Here is a 21383-nt window from a genome sequence, read left to right on the forward strand (position 1 = left end):
CCCCCCACCACCATCCCAGCTGATTTTATGCTCCACCCTTAGAGAGGGAATTCAAGAGCTTAGGGCCCTTGCCAGCTGAAGGCACTGCCATGAATGGTATAGCAAATAAAATCAGGGATGGGCAAGAGGCTAGAATTGGAAGAGTGCAAAGATCTCAGAGGGTTGTAGGGCTGGAGAAGGTTACAGAGATGGGGGGAGTGTGGGACTTGATAACAAGCATGAGAATTTTAAAACTGAGGTGTTGAGAGAGCCAATGTAGGTCAGTAAGCATAGGAGTGATGGGTGAATGGGACTTGGTGCGAGTTAGAAAACTGACACTAGATTTTTGGCTGAGCTCTTTTATTGAGACTGCATGAAAAATAAAGTCCCAGGCTCAATTCCTAGTCTGTGCTGTAAATTGGTGTCAGCTTTGTGTGATGCATATGTGTAATATTGATCCATGGGATAGTAAGATAAAGTATCAGGTAGGTCTTTTGCTCCAACTTGCTATCTAATGGCTCCTGCTGAGAGTGCATGTGCACTGGGAGTGAATACAATCGACTTCAATTCTGATATCTGCTCAGGTTGGATAACAACGATTAATTGCGTGAGAAATCTATCATGGGTTGTGTGGAAACATGAGCCAATATTTTCAGAAGGGACGAGGGGGAAAAGGAGAGAGAATTAGAAGAAATATATAATGTTGAAAGTCAGTGAGCATGCAGAATATTTCAGAGGCACAAGTAAAAGTTCTGACTGAAGACATTGTGACTCCTGAGTTGTGCACTGAGTAGCAAAAGCAGAAGTAGGAAAATATAAGGCAGTCGATTTACAGGGTTCAAGGACTTGTAAAGGTTTAAAAAATGTGAAATCGTTTTTAAAATACAGGACTTTACATATTTATTTTGGTACAGATTTCAAAACCCGCCTAATAGGACCAAAATAAGAACCTACAATTTGCAGCTGAATAAGCCAGATCAAATAAACTGATTAAAACCTCTCTCTTGCAAATAATTGCAAATATTGCTTACTTGTAACAATATCACAGGCCAAAAACATTATAAATGAACTGATCTTATGGGCTGAATTTTTCAGAGGAGGCTGAAGTCTCACTGCCAGAGCTGAAAGTGGGAGCCGACCCTGCTCCAGCAGGCGGCGGGATCCTCGGGGGGGGGGTGGGGGGGGGTGGCATTTTGCGGGCAACAACCATTTAACATGCCGCCACTGGGACCACCGGACAGTCAAGGACGGCAGCCCAACCCCTAGAACTGCCAGTCCAATCAGAGAGCCAGCAGCTCAGCAGCACCACCACTAGCAGTGGCCACTGCTGAAGATGCAGCTCCAGAATGAGGGCACCTCAATGGTGAGGTGCCCTTGAACAGCAGTAGGTATTTGTACGGAAGCTGAGGCCCGGCAATCGGATGTAGTGGGGCGGGGGGGGGGGGGGGAGGGGCACATTTGTAGTGCACCGGCGGCATCATTGCCCTTCTGTGGGCCATGTTGTGCCCCTCCCCAAAGTCCTGGTGGTGGGTCCTCCCAATGTGGGCAAAATTCCTGCAGAGGCGGTATGTGGGCCTTAATTGCGCCCTTAAGTGGTTCAGTTGGCTGCCCGGTAGGTGGCTGAGCAGTTCAGGTGCCCACTGTGGGCAATATGTCATGATGGTGGGAGGGCGTCAGGCCCTTCCCCCACCATATTGCTATAGCCCTCCTGTCTCCCAGCCCAACCCCAATGGACTGGAAAGTTCTGCTCTATGTCTTAGATTTGAATTCTTTTTGTCAATTGAGTTATCTTGATATATGGTGCAAACCCAGATGGCATATATTTAAGTGAAGCAGTATAGCAGCAGTGTTGGAGATTGCTTTTCATAGTGTTTTGTAGACGTGAAGATGAATCACCAGCTGTAATTAAATGGACCCAAAGTAGCTATTCAGATGTGCTGACTTCTGATAGATTATCAACAGCTGAATCTTGACAAGATGCTGACAGTTTCACACAACCCCATCTATTGCTCAACATCACTGAACCCATAAAAAGAGATGGCAGCTTGTTCCAATGACAAACAGCCATTATTCTCGAGTTATTTCTAGACTGGAAAATGTATTTGAAAAGGGGTGAGGAAAAGCAATAAATACATGTTGTGATATATGGAGTTGAAAGACTGAGAAGCACTGCAATATGAAGGAGCAAGTTATGCATCACTAGCCCCTCACATTTATCCTTTTATCTTAACATATTTTCCAGTCAGTGATTTTACATTTTTTAAATGAGCATGCATAAAATATAACGACTGTAACACCTGCCTTCTGTATACCAAACAATTCATAAAAAGCAAAGCTTTTATTTTTTACTGTGTTGGGCTTGCAGAGAAAGCTGGGCTATCTCAATGAATATCAGACAACACATTTCCGGAGTTGACTCACATTGCCTGATGTTCACTTATACAAAAGCTAACTCAGGGGATGTAACAATCCGTCTTCCTTGTCATTTCAACTGGGTACTGCATCTTTTACACATGCAATAATGCACACTTTTCCAATTATCTGGTAGGCAGAACTAATAAGCATATTAGTGACAATAATGTAAAGTCAAGAAGCTGGTTCATTTTGCAATAGACACACGACTGAATTAGATAGCATTGACATACTTCTTAAAACTTCTTCTATAATACTTCACATGACAAATACAACATCAAAACCTATACCTGCAGGAGGTAGAATGCTCATTTTAGAATGTTCATTTCCTTCCAGCCTCTAACATTAAAAGCTGAACAGTTATAGTTTAATTTCTATCCCAGACCAAAGTTTGTCAATCTTAGTCGGAACTGACTGCCTTTGAACATTGGTCTCCTTTTTATTTCCAGCCAGAGGAAGTCAAGAGGCAGGAGGGAGTCTATCCCTGTGACTTCTTCCCCATTCAGTGACTGACCAGAAGGCCTAAAACCAGCTGCGTCTCTCCAAGAGGGGAGAGTCTTGGCAGATCCCCCTTGCTGGGCTCAAACAGATAAATTAAACTCAACAATAATAGCTGTGGATGTTGTAGGTAAGTCTGAAACAAACAAGCATAAAAATCTTGGGCAGGAAATAAAAACAGCTGGTTTTTCCAGCCTTTCCCATACAGTTGTTGCTGTATGATCGCCTTAAGAGTGATGTCCCTTTAAGAACTCAGTATGCTAATGAGCTAAGTACCAGGATGTAGTCATGTGACTAGAAGTCATTGTCACTCTGCAATTGTAACACCTGAGACAAAGGTTCTGTATATAGTTTGTTCTGCATTGTATTTACTAGTTTAGCTGTTAATAGACCTGTTAGAGATCTTCAACGAACTGGAATCCATGTGCCTCACTGTGTTGCTTAAGTAAACACAAAGAATACATGACAGTTGTGATGTCTTATGCATCAATGCACATGCACTCCATACTCACCTGGAGCCATGCAAACTCCTAGGAGAGGCAAAAAAACAGATTTTAAAAAAAACTCAAACCAACTGGGGCAAAGAATCTGAAAAATTCTTCTCCAACCCTTTTAGATGAGCAAAATTTGTCCAACAAGCCAAACTGACCCTAACTTATATAACAGGCTGCCTACCTCTTGTACAACATGATCTCTAATGCTCCCCACTGTCTCAGTTGTTGCAACATGTAAAGAGAATTTTCAACCTGTTTGAACCCACTTTCATTTAAACCACACTAATTAAATGTAACACATTTCCAATTACTTGAATGGTCAAAAATCCCAAAACATAAGCATTATAATTATCAGAATTTCTTGAAGGAAATACCCAATTCTCAATACATAGGCACAAAGTTAAACTGAATAGCAGATCAGAGAGGCTCCTGCTCTCAGACAATATCACTAGATTGGACGGACATTGTTGATAAAGCACCAGTATTCATTGATCTAGCAACCTCAGATGGCATAGGAGCCTTAAGAAGTTAGTTCCATCTCTGTAGAAATAGTGTACAGCTCCCATGTAAGTATACAGCTTTTACACATCACACATTCCATTTCTGCAGCCATATCTAGAGATTAATTCTGTTCTCGACAGATATTTTAGCCAAAAGAGAATGTTATTCATTTTAATACATATTCACAAGTTTTAATCCAAGATAAAGACTAAGGAACACAAATATTTCTGGAACAAATGCAGATTGCACCCAATTCAATAATTTCTTAACCTCTAAAAAAAATTTCTGAGACAATTTAATCAGCTAACTTTTGAAAATATCGATCAGAGCATCAATGCTTGTAAACACTTTAGGAACTAAAAGCACATGAGAAGCTTGATTTTAAAATCAATTGTAAGAGGAAACCAAATTATCAACTGTATCTATTTTGCATAAAGATATATGTACATATCCACTTCCAACATCTTCAGCAGTAAATAGCTATACTATAATTCCAGCCTTCACATGCCCTACATAGCATTTCAGAAAATGATGTAATAGTTATGAAAAGCTATAACTTTTACCTTCCAATTTTCCCACCTTCCCTTCAAGGAAGTAACTGTCATCTTGGCTTGACAACTTCCCCACAGTATGTTTGAGATCAACATTCTCCATATGGAAATGGAAAAAGCTCACAAGTGGAGAGTTTGGAATGAATTCATACCATTGTTGCTGTACCAAGTTTCCTGAATGAAAACAGCAGCTATTGTACTGTGAACCTACAAGAGCTATGAGCTGTATTTCACAATTTAACAAACAGGAAACCGAGTCCAGTAAGTTTCAACAGATTACAACTGTTAAAACATCATTAGTGTGCAAGAAAACACAAAGCAGCTCATGACCGCCTTTTCCATCAAGACAATTCTTTTGCTATTTAATAGAATCTTATCGCACAGAAGTAGCCACTTGGCCCATCACACCTGTGTCAGCTCTTTGAAAGTGCTGTCCAGTTTAGTCCCAAATCCCAATTTTTTCCCCCATAATCCTGCAAATTAGTCCTCTTCAATTATATATCCAATTGTCTTTTAAATGTTCCTATGCAACCTGATTCCACCATCCTTTCAGTGCATTCCAGATCTTAACCCCATTCTGTGGCAAAAATGTAACGGTTCAAATACACCTTTTGATTGCTAATGAACTCATAAGGTTTGGTAATGATGTCGTGGTATGTGTGATCTCTTGTAGTTATTCACTCTACAAACAGCAGTACAGTGTCATATTTTTAATCGTGACTGTTTGATTGTGACTCTCAGAACAAGTATATCTTGCAGACCTGTTTTTATTGTTTCTAGTTATATGTGAGGTACACATTTTAAATGAGTTCTGTTGCTGCACTGTCTCACACAACATGTCATCAGATTGTAAACAATAGTATGCATTATGGTAGGTTAATTGAGGGGAATGACACCATCAGGCAGCCAATTACATCCATTGACATTTTAAACCTTCGTTCAACATTACAGAATGAAAAAAACAAGTACTGTAAGACCTTGACATCCAATTCTCACATGACGGCTTTCAGCTATGTTGTAAGAGCTAATTTAGGAACTTGGCCTGCCTCAAAATTCACAGAACAACAACACTTTCTAATAGTGAGGAATGGATTGTTATTGGAAGGAGCATTAACATATTTGTTGCAATAGAAATTACTGAAAGTGTCCGTTCTCCTTTAAAAACAACAAGCACATAGCTTTTAAATGAAGATTTGCCAATTATCTCTGAGTTAACAATTCATTTTCTTGAAAGTTTGCAACCGATTGTTTATCTGTTTAAGATTACTACTGGAATGATGTCGTTTAAGTATTTCAAGGTTCTTATAACCTGTGTTATAAAAATTAACAATTTGTCTACACATTTTTCAAACATTTTTGAAATTATTTGTTCATGGGATGTGAGCATTGCTGGCAAGGCCAGTATTTATTACCCAGCCCTAACTGCCCTTGCGATGGTGGTGGTGAGTCGCCTTCTTGAATCGCTACAGTCTGGATGGTGAAGGTACGGCCATAATGATATTAGGTGGAGAGTTCCAGGATTTTGACCCAACGATGATGAAGAAACGGCGATATAGTTCCAAGTCAGGATGGTGTGTGACTTGGAGGGAAACTTGCAGGTGGTGGTGTTCCCATGCACCTGCTGATGAAAGGTCACAAATCTGAAACGTTAACTCTGCTTCTCTCTCCACAGATGCTGCCTGACCTGCTGAGTATTTCTAGCACTTTCTGTTTTTATTTCAGATTTCTAGAACCTGTTGCCCTTGTGGGTGGTAGAGTTCACAGGTGGGGGAGGTGCAGTCAAAGAAGCCTTGGCGAGTTCCTGCAATGCATCTTGTAGATGGTACACACTGCTGCCACTGTGCACCAGTGATGGAGGCAGTGAATGTTTAAGGTGGTGAATGGGGTGCTGATCAAGGCTACTTTGTCCTGGTGTCGTACTTCTTGGGTGCTGTTGGAGCTGTACTCATCCAGGCAAGTAGAAAGTACTCCATCACACTCCTGCCTTGTGCCTTGTAAATGGTGGATAGGCTTTGGGGAGTGAGGAAATGAGTCATTTGCCGCAGAGTACCCAGCCTCTGACCTGCTCTTGTAGCCACAGTTTTTATGTGGCTGGTACAATTAAGTTTCTGGTCAATGGTGACCCTTTCCCCACCCTGCCTGGGATGTTAATGGTGGGAGATTCACTGATGGTAATGTAATGCAATGTCAAGTGTAGGTGGTTAGACTCTTTCTTGTTGGAGATGGTCATCTGTGTGGCACGTATGTTACATGCCATTTATCAGCCCAAGCCTGAATGTCTTCCAAGACTGCTTCATTATCTGAGGAGTTGAGAATGCAACTGAGCACTATGCAATCATCAGCAAACATCCCAATCCTGACCTTATAATGCAGGGAAGGTCATTAATGAAACAGCTGAAGATGACTGGGCCTAGGACACGGCCCTGAGGAACTCCTGCAGCAATGTCCTGGGGCTGAGCTGACTAGCATCCAACAACCACACCCATTTTCCTTTGTGCTATATAGGTCAGACAGTCAGTGGAAAGTTTTCCCCCTGATTCCCATAAAGTTCAATTTTGCAAGGGCTCCTCACATGCAGTCAAATGCTGCCTTGAGGTCAAGGGCAGTCACTCTCACCTCACCTCTGGAATATGTAAATATAGATGTGACTAACAAAGGTGTTTTAAATCATGTCTAATTCAAATGAAACTTCCTACTGTAAGCAACTGTATGCAGCATTGGAAACATGTATTAATTTATATATTATGGACATAAGTTTTTACATTAAATCACTTTTGGTCAGCATAGGCTTAGCTTGTGTGTCCTAAAAATACTGTTCACCCTCAACAAGAGACTGCTGCTTAATTAAGTTTGTTCTTTTTTGCTTTTCTCACACCTGGGAGCTTCTCCCAGAGCCACACAGCTTTCATGAACTATTCAGCTTTGATAAAGGCAGCATCAACTTATTCTATTTTCATCATCGCTTGAATAAAGAGGCAGAGATTTTGATGGTTGTGGGTTTCTAATGGTACTCACTTTGATAGCATTTTCCTCTGCAGATTCTGCAAAGAGCCATTTTTGATTATTATCTATTTAAGTTTAAAGCTGGTGAATAAGCTAGCTGACATTATTTACAACTTTTGCAACTGGCCTTGGGGCCTTTTTCTATGTCAGAAGGTGCTATATAAATGGAAGCTGTTGTTTGCAGTTAACAACAACCAAATGTTCTGTACTCACATTCTTTGATTTGAACAATAGTATCGAGGACAGGGGATTGTTGTAGTAAAAGTACAAAAGCAGAATATTTTGTGTAATCTTCAAAGGTTGACAGAGACATTATTACCCAGCAATTTTGTAAGCATATAGTTAGGTATCTGCAAAACAACATCAACTGTGCAAAAATCACAGGGCTTAAATTCGATACGCAGCAAAAGCGGGCACGGGGATCGCAATATGCGCAATTAACCCACGCTCCTTGATTACAATGCAGGCAGTATGCCAACTTCATGCTTCCTGTTCATTTCAATGATTTCAGCATCCAGCCAGCTAACCACGCTCTCCATTGTATGAACACATCACACGCGCCAATATCATGACTGGCTAGGACCAGTTAAAGTTAACCTGTCCTGCTTAAAGCTAGCCTGCACCTCTTAAAAGGGAGTGAATCTGACCTGGAAACATTGAAGAATGGCACAACATGGGAAAGTGAATTTTGGATGCTGCACTGGAGGCCTTGGTGAAGGAGGTGGAAAGGAGGAGAGATGTCCTGTACCATCATGGGGTCAGGAGGCCCTCCAGGCACACACTCAGAAGGCAATGGGTGCAGATAGCTATGGAACTCAATGCCAGGAGGCTAGCCCTGAGAATCTGCTTGCAGTGGCTCAAGAAGTTCAACAACCTCACACAAGTGGTCAAGGTCAGTGACTGCATCTTCAAATGCCATATCCTATCAACTGCACCACTAGCCTCAGACACTCTCAATTCATCACAACCCCATCAATCACCTACCAACAACCTCTATTAATCAGGACTCTGACATTCATATGCTCCACTGCACCCTCACACACTTACTGCTGAAAACCTCACACCCATATCTCGCAGCTCACACACACTGCCAGCTAATCAACCATGACAAGACACATCAGTTAAAAAGATTACATGATGCTCACTGACACACTTCCCTCTCTCTTGCAGGTCAAGATGGCACATAATTGGAGACTGCAAAAACTAACACCTGAATAACCATGGAGAAAACAATGCTGGCCATTACTGTTATGGCTATTGCTGAGGCCATAGCCAGTGGCAGGGCTAATCCAATGATGGTATCCTCACAACTAATTCCTTCTCACATCCCACTATCCCTTCATCCCAAACTTTCTTCTGATTTTTAAGCGGCAGATGGTGTAAGCATGCACCTCTTACTTACCCCCCACCCTCCCCAAAATCCCCCAACCCAGATTCCTGCACCATAACCTTACTCTTATGCCTTTCTCCATTCAGATGTTCAAGAACTGCAACCTGGACAGGAGATGGAGGAACATCAAGAAGACAGTGATGATGAAGACACAACATCACTTGATTTCATTCACAGCTACCAGCCCTGATACTGACATTGCGCGTAATTTATAGGATAGCATAGAGGTGGGATGTACATGTGGTAAGATACAAAGAACAAAGAACAGTACAGCACAGGAACAGGCCATTCGGCCCTCCAAGCCTGCGCCGATCTTGATGCCTGCCTCAACTAAAACCTTCTGCACTTCCGGGGTCCGTATCCCTCTATTCCCATCCTATTCATGTATTTGTCAAGATGCCTCTTAAACGTCGCTATCGTACCTGCTTCCACCACCTCCCCCGGCAGCAAGTTCCAGGCACTCACCACCCTCTGTGTAAAGAACTTGCCTCACACATCCCCTCTAAACTTTGCCCCTCGCACCTTAAACCTATGTCCCCTTGTAACTGACTCTTCCACCCTGGGAAAAAGCTTCTGACTACCCACTCTGTCCATGCCACTCATAACTTTGTAAAACTCTTATCATGTCACCCCTCCACCTCCGTCGTTCCAGTGAAAACAATCCCAAGTTTATCCAACCTCTCCTCATAGCTAATGCCCTCCAGACCAGGCAACATCCTGGTAAACCTCTTCTGTACCCTCTCCAAAGCCTCCATGTCCTTCTGGTAGTGTGGCGACCAGAATTGCACGCAATATTCTAAGTGTGGCGTAACTAAAATTCTGCACAGCTGCAGCATGACTTGCCAATTTTTATACTCTATGCCCCGACCGATGAAGGCAAGCATGCCGTATGCCTTCTTGACTACCTTATCCACCTGCATTGCCACTTTCAGTGATCTGTGGACCTGTACGCCCAGATCTCTCTGCCTGTCAATACTCCTAAGGGTTCTGCCATTTACTGTATACTTCCCACCTGCATTAGACCTTCCAAAATGCATTACCTCACATTTGTCCAGATTAAACTCCATCTGCCATTTCTCCGCCCAAGTCTCCAACCGATCTATATCCTGCTGTATCCTCTGACAATCCTCATCACTATCCGCAACTCCACCAACCTTTGTGTCGTCCGCAAACTTACTAATCAGACCAGCTACATTTTCCTCCAAATCATTTATATATACTACAAACAGCAAAGGTCCCAGCACTGATCCCTGCGGAACACCACTAGTCACATCCCTCCATTCAGAAAAGCACCTTTCCACTGCTACCCTCTGTCTTCTATGACCGAGCCAGTTCTGTATCCACCTTGCCAGCTCACCTCTGATCCCATGTGACTTCACCTTTTGTACCAGTCTGCCATGAGGGACCTTGTCAAAGGCTTTACTGAAGCCCATATAGATAACATCCACTGCCCTTCCTTCATTAATCACCTTAGTCACTTCCTCAAAAAACTCAATCAAGTTAGTGAGACACGACCTCCCCTTCACAAAACCATGCTGCCTCTCGCTAATAAGTTCGTTTGCTTCCAAATGGGAGTAAATCCTGTCCCGAAGAATCCTCTCCAATAATTTCCCTACCACTGACGTAAGGCTCACCGGCCTATAATTTCCTGGATTATCCTTGCTACCCTTCTTAAACAAAGGAACAACATTGGCTATTCTCCAGTCCTCTGGGACCTCAACTGTAGCCAATGAGGATGCAAAGATTTCTGTCAAGGCCCCAGCAATTTCTTCCCTTGCCTCCCTCAGTATTCTGGAGTAGATCCCATCAGGCTCTGGGGACTTATCTACCTTAATGCTTTGCAAGACACCCAACACCTCCTCCTTTTTGATAATGAGATGACTGAGACTATCTACACTCTCTTTCCTAGGCTCATCATCCACCAAGTCCTTCTCTTTGGTGAATACTGGTACAAAGTACTCATTTAGTACCTCGCCCATTTCCTCTGGCTCCACACATAGATTCCCTTCTCTGTCCTTGAGTGGGCCAACCCTTTCCCCGGTTACCCTCCTGCTCTTTATATATGTATAAAAAGCCTTGGGATTTTCCTTAATCCTGTTTGCCAATGACTTTTCATGACCCCTTTTAGCCCTCCTGACTCCTTGCTTAAGTTCCTTCCTACTGTCTTTATATTCCTCAAGGGATTCGTCTGTTCCTAGCCTTCCAGCCCTTACGAATGCTTCCTTTTTCTTTTTGACTAGGCTCACAATATCCCGCGTTATCCAAGGTTCCCGAAACTTACCAATCTTATCTTTCTTCCTCACAGGAACATGCTGGTCCTGGATTCTAATCAACTGACATTTGAAAGACTCCCACATGTCAGATGTTGATTTACCCTCAAACAGCCGCCCCCAATCTAAATTCTTCAGTTCCTGCCTAATATTGTTATAATTAGCCTTCCCCCAATTTAGCACCTTTACCCGAGGACTACTCTTATCCATATCCACAAGTACCTTAAAACGTATGGAATTATGGTCACTGTTCCCGAAATTCTCCCCTACTGAAACTTCGACCACCTGGCCGGGCTCATTCCCCAATACCAGGTCCAGTACGGCCCCATCCCTAGTTGGACTATCTACATGTTATTTCAAGAAGCCCTCTTGGATGCTCCTTACAAATTCTGCCCCATCCAAACCCCTAGCACTAAGTGAGTTCCAGTCAATATAGGGGAAGTTAAAATCACCCACCACTACAACCCTGTTACCTTTACATCTTTCCAAAATCTGTCTACATATCTGCTCCTCTACCTGGCACAAATGGACAGCAGCCAGGGCAGGGAGCAAGGATAGTGCAGGAGCCAGCTCGCTGAGGGCAAGGTCGCACATGTGTTCTGCCACAGAGGTCTCTGGTCACCACTTCGAATGCTAATGGCAATGCGCCACAAAATGCTTGGTGCTTTGGGAAGTCAATTGCAGTCAATGTCAAGAGGCATGGAAGAGTCCGGCACCAACTTAGCACAGGATTTTCTAAAGGTCTTGGAGCCCATCCTTTCCAGCATGAAAGTAGCGGCCAACACTATTTGCACATTTGTGGACCCAATCATGATGCAGTGTCCAATGGCCAATGTCACAGTTTCCCTTGGAGCACAAGCCAACCAATGTCTGAGTGCTGCAATGGAAGCTCACACTGTTGTCCTGCAAGGTCAGTGTGCTGTCACACAAGCTCACAGTGCTGCCATCATGTCTGTGGATTACATTGCCCAAAGGGGCTTGTAGGCTGTCACAGCAATCCCGTAATCTCCAACACATTACTAGGATTGCTCAGATGCCACCCTAGGGCAGTGGTGGTAGATCCATGGAATACAAACCTGCTGTTCTAGGCCCAGAGCTGCCTGACGTTGTCTTCCAAAGCCAACTGCAGTCTCCTCCATTGAAAGTCAGCAGTCTTCCACCGGTCATGCTGCAGCCACTGGGGTAGCAGTAAATAGGAGCATTAGCATAGGCAAAGGCACATGGAAAACAGGCGCTAAGGAAATGCACAAGGGTGATTAATTGAGTTTTGTATGCAATATGTGAAGATTTCATTTATAAATTTAGTTTGTAATGTTTACTTTGCGGTGGCTTTTATTTTTGCATTGTGGCCAAGCGGATGTTATAATGGTCAGTGACAGAGGGAAGGTACGGTGTGGAACTGTTGGTGAATGGGGAATTGGTTGCGGTATCACAATCAGATGAGTTCTTCATGGACAGCTGGCCAGAAAGAGGCAGTTTAGATTGTCTCCTCCCTTCCCCCTCCTCCTCATGCTCCTCAATTGCTCACCATATAGTGGATTGTCAGGACTATATCCTCACGATGGCAAGATGGTTGCTGCACGCTGCACAACCATAAACCTTGACACCCACTCTGCCAAGTGCTGCAGGGTCCTCCAGAGCAGTCTAGACAGCGGAAGACTTGTTTCAGCATGCTAGTGGTCTGCTCTATCATATTTTATGCATGGCTAGAGAACTGGAGTCATCATCCATGTCATCCGTAGATAGCTCTTGTCTCTCAGTAGACACCTTTTGGTTTTTCATGGTGGCTGAAATGCTGCCAGCACAGCAGACTGCCATCACGAATGTTGCCAGGATACCAGGCATTGGCCTGCATGATTCACTTTGTGTGGTCACACACCAGCTGGACGTTGACTGAGTGGAATCCATTTTAGTTCCAGTACAGGGCAGAGTTGACATGCGGTGCTTGCAAAGCGATGTGCGTGCAGTCAGTGGTACCCTGCGTCATGGGGAAGCCTGCAATCCTCACGAAGCCTCATGTTCATTCTGGATGGTTCTGACAACAGAGAATGAAATGTAGTTAGCTCTCATTGGGCAGAATCTTACCACCTTAGTTTTTAAACAAGGGATGGGACTATTTCCAGGTCCTGACCCCGCTGGATTGTGTGGGCCACCTGTCTGTGCAATCTTCCCAGAGGTGTGTGACCAAATGTAGGCCAATGCCCGGTATCCTGGCAGCAGTCATGATGTCTTCCTTCTGTGGCAGTCTGCTGTGCCGGCGGCATTTGAGCTACCATGAAAAACCAAAAGGTGTTTTGGAACCCTGCCCAATTAAGGATGGCGGGCAGGCTACGTAGACGGGAAGGCCAATGGAAGCACCTGAATCTCTGGGTAACCAGCAGCCCCACTGGGAGAGGTGGGCACTGCTAATGTAGGTGGGAGACTGCAAAGACTTCTCAAGATGGAGGCACCCTCTGAACACTTCAAAAAAAAGGCTAAATAAACTGTGGCCACAGCTGCCAGGCCACCATTGTGGAAGGGGGACCATCAACAGGATGGCCTGCGGCTGCAGCTGTAGCGGGGGGAGGGGAGGAAATTAAAGGAGACCTCACTAGACCCCGGCCTGCTGCCGGAGGGCCACCTCCAGGCAATGACCAGACTTTGGCCTCAGCGGGGGGCTTGTCTGCTGCTTGTAATATCCCAGCGGCATTACCAATTTACCCCTAAGTGGGCACTTAATTGTTAATTAGCAACCCGCTGCTGCGGGGTGGGTAGCTGATGCTGGTTTCACCCTGTCTCTGGCAAGAGGCGGGAGGCAGGAACACATCAGGAAGTCTCTAAACTAAGAATTTATATAATTTCGAAGGTGAAAACCCAACTTTGTTCAACTTGCATCAATCATTTGGCAATGGTGCTCTCGATATCTGTCATTTACACGTCTTGTCTGAATGAGTAGTGTAAGAAGAAAACAAAACTCATGAGAAAATAGGCTTTGTTCTTTCCTTAAAATCACAAAAAACAAAATAAAAGGCCAACTTGACATTAAGGAAGCCTCATGTCATTTTAAGTCTACTATCCATTGCTGATTGCAAAAGGATTTATTAGGTAGACAATGAAAGAAGATGTAGGACATAATTAACAATGACAGAGAAAGAAAGAACTTGCATTTCTGTAGCACCTTTATGTCCTCAGGAAGACCCATTTCACAGCTAGTGAAGTGTTTTTCAAGTGTAGCTACTATTGTATTTTAAGGAAACACAACAGCCAATTTAAACAGAACAAGATCCTACAAACAGCAATGAGATAAATGAGCAGATAATCTGTTTTAGCGGGTTGGCTGAAGGATAAATGTCAGTCAGGACACCAGGGAAACCCCTCAGCTTTACTGCCATGGGATCTTGTACATACAGACTTCAATTTAATATCACAACAGAAAGTTGGCACCTCAGATGGCACAACACCCATGAGCACAGCATTGAAGCATCAGCTTAGATTATACGCTGAAGTCTCTGGCGTTTGAATCAATGACCTTCTTGAGCCAGAGGTGAGAGTGCTACCCCTGAGCCAAACAATGCTTCTTTATTATTAGTCTTTCAGCAGTTTGTTCAAAGAAATCACAATGTGAATGGTATGATATACTTTTCAAATAGTGAAAACTTTTGGTTCTGTTTAAATTGTTCCCAAATGCAGTATTTCATGTTGACTGTTATGAAATAACGGAAGAACTTGCCTTTCATTCCAAACACTTCATAGTTGCTGTATCACATTTGAAGTATAGTCACTGTTATGTAGCCAAGTGCAGCATCCAATTTGCAGCAGGGGGTCATTAGAACATAGCAACAGGAGTAGGTCATTCAGCCCTGCGAGCCTGTTCTGCCATTCATTTAGATCATGAATGATCAGTATTTTAACTCCATCTACTTGTCTGGTGCAGTAATCCTTAATATTCTTACATAAACTTAGCAATTGCAGTTTAGAAAATTTTTCAGCTGTCCTCTTTCTCACAAGCCTCTGAATCCACTGAAGGAACCCCAAGAAAGAAAAGTCTCCGACAGCGAACAAGGTTCAAGAAGAATACTGGGTCCCAACGAAAAGCAAAGTCTACCTACAATCAAGGATTCTACAGTGAGCTCGAAGAACCGTAACAAAAACTCATCAGATATTGCTTCAAACTTTTCCGCTTTATTTTTCTTCTGCTCTTTTCTGTCTCTATTTGCATGTGTGTATCGGGTATGCATGCTAGCGTGGCCGTGTCGTGTATCCATAGACGTCAACCAAATTAGAGTTTAAGTTCAAATTTAATAAATGTCAACTTTTCTTCTTTAAACCTAAGAAAACCTGTTTGTGCTGGTTTCTTTGCCTTATATTGAAAAACGGTGAACAAGGATTCACCAAGCGGGAGCTAAAAATAGTCTGATTAAAAATAAAACCCTGTTACAGTAAGACCAGGTGAAGGCTGAGGGGGACCTCTAGACACCTTTCTCACCTGGTCGTAATATTTGTCATAGGGAAAATGTTAGAAGCTATTAAAGACATTATAGCAGGACACTTTAAAAAAAAATCAAGGTAATCAGGTAGAGTCAACATGGTTTTGTGAAAGGGAAATCATGTCTAACCAATTTATTGGAGTTCTTTGAAGAAGTAACATGTGCTGTGGATAAAGGGGAACCTGTGGATGTACTGTACTTAGATTTCCAGAAGGCATTTGATAAGGTGCCAGATCCAAGGTTATTGTGAAAAATAAAAGCTCATGGTGCTTGGAGTAATGTAATGGCATGGATAGGAGATCGGCTAGCTAACAAGACACAGACTGTCGGCATAAATGGATCATTTTCTGGTTTTAGATTAGAGATACAGCACTGAAACAGGCCCTTCGGCCCACCGAGTCTGTGCCGAACATCAACCACCCATTTTATACTAATCCTACACTAATCCCATATTCCGACCAAACATCCCCACCTGTCCCTATATTTCCCTACCACCTACCTATACTAGTGACAATTTATAATGGCCAATTTACCTATCAACCTGCAAGTCTTTTGGCTTGTGGGAGGAAACCGGAGCACCCGGAGGAAACCCACGCAGACACAGGGAGAACTTGCAAACTCTACACAGGCAGTACCCGGAATCGAACCCGGATCCCTGGAGCTGTGAGGCTGCGGTGCTAACCACTGCGCCACTGTGCCGCAGTGTAATGAGTGGTGTGCCACAGGTATCAGTGCTGGAGCCTCAACTTTTTACAATTTATATAAATGACTTGGATGAAGGGACCGAAGGTATGGTTGTTAAATTTGCTGATGACACAAAGATAGGAAGGAAAGTAAGTTGTGAAGAGGACATAAGGAGGCTACAAAAGGATATAGATAAGTTAAGTGAGTGGGAAAAGATCCGCCAAGTGGAGTATAATGTAGGAAAATGTGAAATTGTCCATTTTGGCAGGAAGCATAAAAAAGAAGCATTTATCTAAATGGGGAGAGATTGCAGAGCTCTGAGATGCAGAGGGATCTGGGTGTCCTAGTGCATGAATCACAAAAGGTTAATATGCAGGTACAGCAAGTAATTAGAAAAGCACAGAGAATGTTATTGTTTTTAGCAAGGGGAAATAAATGCAAAAGTAGGGAGGTTATGCTTCAGTTATACAGGGCACTGGTGAGACCACATATGGAGTACATGTACAGTATCGGTCTCCTTATTTAAGGAAGGATGTAAATGCGTTGGAAGCAGTTCAGAGAAAGTTTACTCTACTAATACCTGGAATGGGCGGGTTGTCTTATGAGGAAAGATTGAACAGGCTAGGCTTGTATCCGCTGGAGTTTAGAAGAGTAAGAGGCGACTTGTTTGTAACATATAAGATCCTGAGGGGTCTTGACAGGGTGGATGTAGAAAAGATGTTTCCTCTTGTGGGAGAATCTAGAACTAAAGGTCACTGTTTCAAAATAAGGGGGCGCCCATTTAAGACAGAAATGAGGAGAAATTTTTCTTTCAGAGGGTCGTGAGTCTTTGGAACTCTCTTCCTCAAAAGGTGGTGGAAGCAGAGTTTTTGAATATTTTTAAGGCAGACGTAGACAGATTCATGATAAGCAAGGGGGTGAAAGGTTATCGGGGGTAGGCGGGAATGTGGAGTGGGGTTACAATCAGATCAGCCATGATCTTGTTGAATGGAGGAGCAGGCTTTTGGGGCCAAGTGGCCTATTCCTGCTTCTAATTCGTATATTCGTATTTCGTAAGTTCCAAAAATGGACAGGTCCCGAAGCTTGTGCTGCTCATTTTTGCTTGTTTAGGATTAAAGCTAAAATGAATTCCATGGGTAGACTCAGTGATAGAGAGATTATCACATCATCACATGGTATCTTAGTGTGGTAAAACTCTGGTACAACGTCGGCACGTCATGAGGTGACAATATGTTTTCGGGACATTCCAGTGAATTACTATCTCAATTAACTGATTTATTTTATCAGGGCTGTGCAAATAGCAGTTAGTTTGTTGGAAGATGTCACTGAACTAAGTGCAGCATACTCCAGATACTATTAAAGAAAAGCTACATAGTAGATAATAAAGGCATTGAATCAATGGCTCAATTGCTGTAGGGAAAGTAACAAAAGTATTCCAATTAGTCACCTTATTTGGAATTGAACTTGGTATCATTTAGCTCGGAAATTCCTGGAAAAGTTCTTACTCTGTTATATGGATAACTGTCAATCAGCTACACTCAAACTGAGTTTCTGTTTTTGTTTAAATCCATTGAACCCATTTTTGAGTTTATCTTACTGAGTTTATCAAATCCTGTAGTCACTGCAGAATATCTGTACATGTAATTATAATAATATCACAGCTGTGTACTTCTGTTGGTTCTCCCTATCATCTGGAGGAATCCAACTAACATGTCTGAAATGACTAGAATTTGAAGGCTCCACCAATGCTAGTACACATGTTTGAAGTGGCTACAGATGGTAAGGGAAGTAAGTCCAACTACAGGCATCACTTAAACCTGATTTGCACTTGGCAGTTGCTCCTCGCAATCCACATCATGGGTGGAGAAAATTGGAAAGTTCTTTTATTGATTGGAACTTGGTTCTTGGTCTTTCCATCTCATTTTCTCCACCATGTCCTTCAAAAGGTGGGTGAAAATATGGACCAAAATATTTTGCCATAATTAATTTCAAGTTTTGCTCCGAATTTTTTTTTTTTACATAGGACGGCCGTGCCCAAGTGTGGCTGTGAATGGGCTCCTAGAAGTCATATTGATCTTATTTTCTCACTTCTACAGCACACATCAACTTTTCATTAGTAATAAGTTTGGTGTTTTTGAAGCAGCAAATTTTGGAATGTTTAAGTAATTGGCAGGTGATGCTGCACTGAATTAATAATAGGGATTCTGGGGACAGAAAAACCAAGCTAATACCATCAGTATTGTATGGACCATAGAGTCATAGAGTTATACAGCACAGAAACAGTCCCTTCAGCCCATCATGATCAATATAACATGGATGTCTTCCATACCACAGCCTGAAGCAGTTTCAGTTTTCAGAGAGTGATGTATGACAGCATTTTTCCATTTGTTTTTCTCTTTTTGTTTTGTTAATGTTAATTTTTGAAGCTCCTCTCAGGGTTGCTGCACAGTTCCAAAGAAAGATGCCGTGCATGGGGATCAAAAGAAAATTTCAATGTGTCACAGTACAATTAAGCAGGGGATGCTTTAATAAAAGCTGATTATACAGTTCTCTGCTATATTAGATCACTATTGCTGCATTTATATTGTAGCTACTGGTCAGACAGTACCCCATTTATGATGCAAGGCTGGAATTCCTTTCAAGACAGAGTTCCTAGCATGCTCCTCTCCCAGCAGGATCATGTCAACAAAGGGGATTCAGGCTTATTAGAAATGGACCAAAGGAATACTGTGGACAGGTGGGCAAATAGATCAAAGGTTTCATCCTGCCTAAAATAGTTGCTAACTGTTAGCACAGGCAGCGCAGTCGATGCTGTCGAAACACTTAAATTAACTCCAGGTGTTTCAGAATTGTTTTTAAGTTGGTTCAAAGGGACCTTGTCAGCATTTTTCAAATTTGGTTTAAAAATAGACCTGGAGTTATACTCCATGTCATGTCAAGCCAAAGTAGCACCTCCAAGGAGTCTGACACCACTTCTCACTGGAGTCAGATCAAACCCTTCCTCTGACTGTACAGATGTGAAACACAAATCACTTTTGAGCCATGTAAAATTGCAATGTAAACCAGTGGCATAGACAGGTGATTGTCCAGGGTGTTCAAACACTCCCACCAAAAGTTTAGGATTTAAAAAAAAAAATCATACTACTCCTGCTTTTGAAATATGTGCCTTAGGTCACTTGATAGGCTGAAATAAGTGATGATCTTCCAGAGTTAATCAGTTCCACAATTCGACCAGTGAAAAAACAGTTAGCAGGACTTGCATTTTTAAATGTCACTAGAGTATTGCGATGAATAGTAGCAAAGTTATTACTAGACAAGCAAGATATAACCACCGTTTGGGCCTTGAACTTTATAAGTTCTTGCCCAACAAGACTGTTCCCTTTTCTCATTCACTTTATTTGAATTGTTAGATACATGCAAATAATAATAACCTGATATTGCTATTCAAAAAATAAATTAAGTCGTATCCAAATATTTCTTGCCTCACAAATATGTTCACTCAGTCACTGGTATAACACAGCATTACCTCAAATGTGTCACTCTGGAATAAAGTCCATGGTCCTTGTACTATTACATACCAGAAATGCAGCAAACAGAATGAGCCTCTGTCTTGCCATTAAAAACATTTTCCAATGCTTTTTCCTCACCACAATTTGTTGTTGAAAGAAAAAGAATATCAAACCAATTTCTCAATCAGTAAATTCTTCCCTAAAATTCCAGTAGGCAGACTGATTTTTCATTTATTACATGATAAACCATGCAAAACAATCACTTTTGTTTGTTTTACAGACAATAAATCACAATGAATATAATTACAGTTCAATCTACACAATGCTTCAGAAAGCTTATTGTAAAATAATGTTGTACAATTCCCCCTAGGCCACAGCATATTAATATAAGGTTTAATGGGCAAAGTTAATGTAAAATCACTGATGTGGAAACAAGTTTATCCTCAGTCCAATTATCCATCTAGTTATATTCCTAAACCAGCTAACAGGGCCTGAAGTAAAGGTCTGTTATACTGGGGAGTATCTCCATTTTATAAACAATGGTTCAATCAGTGGTGCAAGAATAACAGTTTCAGCTGTTTTATGAATGAGATGTGTTCTGTAATATTCCAGTGATTATCTTGACTCTGAGACCGAAAACTGTTTTGGGTGGCAGCCAATGTCTATATTTTGGAGAAAAAGATATACGTCAGATAGAACTAACGCTTGTTATATTACCCAGCACCCCTGTACTCACTGACCAACACTGACTCCCAGTTAAGTAACACCTCGATTTTAAAGTTCTTATCCTTGTTTTCGAAACCCTCCATGGCCTCACCCCTCCCTATCTCTGTAATCTCGTCCAGCCCCCGAACCCTCTAGAGATATCTGCCCACCTCTAATTCTGACCTCCTGAGCATCCCGATTTTAATCGCTCCAACACTGGCGGCCATAACCTCTGGAATTCCCTAATGAAGAAGTGGGCAACCCAGGAGAAACAAAAGCGTTTACAACACGGTTCCCCGAAGTACCTGTTCTAATCAGACAAAGCTACACTACACAAAGGACCCCAAATTCATATTAAAGACAGGACCATAATAACCCTAGTGCCAGCAGGTACTTTGGACTGTTTTATAGTATCCGAAGCAAATGAGACACTGAGCAGGTCTCAGGCTTCAAACTCAATAATGCAGGGAAGTCGACATGGATCAGTGCTACTGGCACCAAGCATCACACTATTGGCTCCACCTTGTTCATATACTACATGATCATTATGAAATTAAAGACCAGAATATCATTCAGTCTTGTCTCCAGTATCAGAAAAGCCGTGAATTAAAAGGATCATATTTTAAATTATCATGAAATTAACTAAATGCTAGAATCATCTTCAAGAGTACAGCAGTATTTTTTTTTAAATAGTGATTTAACCAGTGCTCTTGAAATGATAAAATTGGGTGGCATTCATCTTAAAAATTATATTGGAAGAATAAAATTGCTTTCTTGCTTCAGAAACATGCAGTCCTAAATTTACAGATTTGTTCTATACATATCTTTCTGAGAATTTCCTGCCTGGAAAATGAAAAAAAATGTAATACCAGCCATTGGGATTTAGTCAGCCCAGAAAATAAATTTCAATTTCAAAATCCT

General features: G+C 42.2%; 1 protein-coding gene across 4 annotated transcripts in view; it reads right to left on the bottom strand.

The window, feature by feature from the left end:
• The window catches only part of ablim1b (actin binding LIM protein 1b), a 497169-nt gene that overhangs the window by 340869 nt on the left and 134917 nt on the right, over positions 1-21383 (bottom strand). For 3 of the 4 annotated variants that reach the window (XM_068052960.1, XM_068052959.1, XM_068052954.1), the window contains exon 1: positions 4448-4636. The exons of the other annotated variant lie outside the window; for it this stretch is intronic. In XM_068052960.1, coding sequence (XP_067909061.1) covers positions 4448-4538 — 91 coding nt within the window. In that variant the 5' untranslated portion in view covers positions 4539-4636. Of the gene's footprint in view, positions 1-4447; positions 4637-21383 lie in introns of those variants that run through there. 4 annotated transcript variants of the gene reach the window in all.

This window comes from Heterodontus francisci, chromosome 20, assembly GCF_036365525.1.
Source record: "Heterodontus francisci isolate sHetFra1 chromosome 20, sHetFra1.hap1, whole genome shotgun sequence".
NCBI classification, from domain to species: Eukaryota; Metazoa; Chordata; class Chondrichthyes; order Heterodontiformes; family Heterodontidae; genus Heterodontus; species Heterodontus francisci.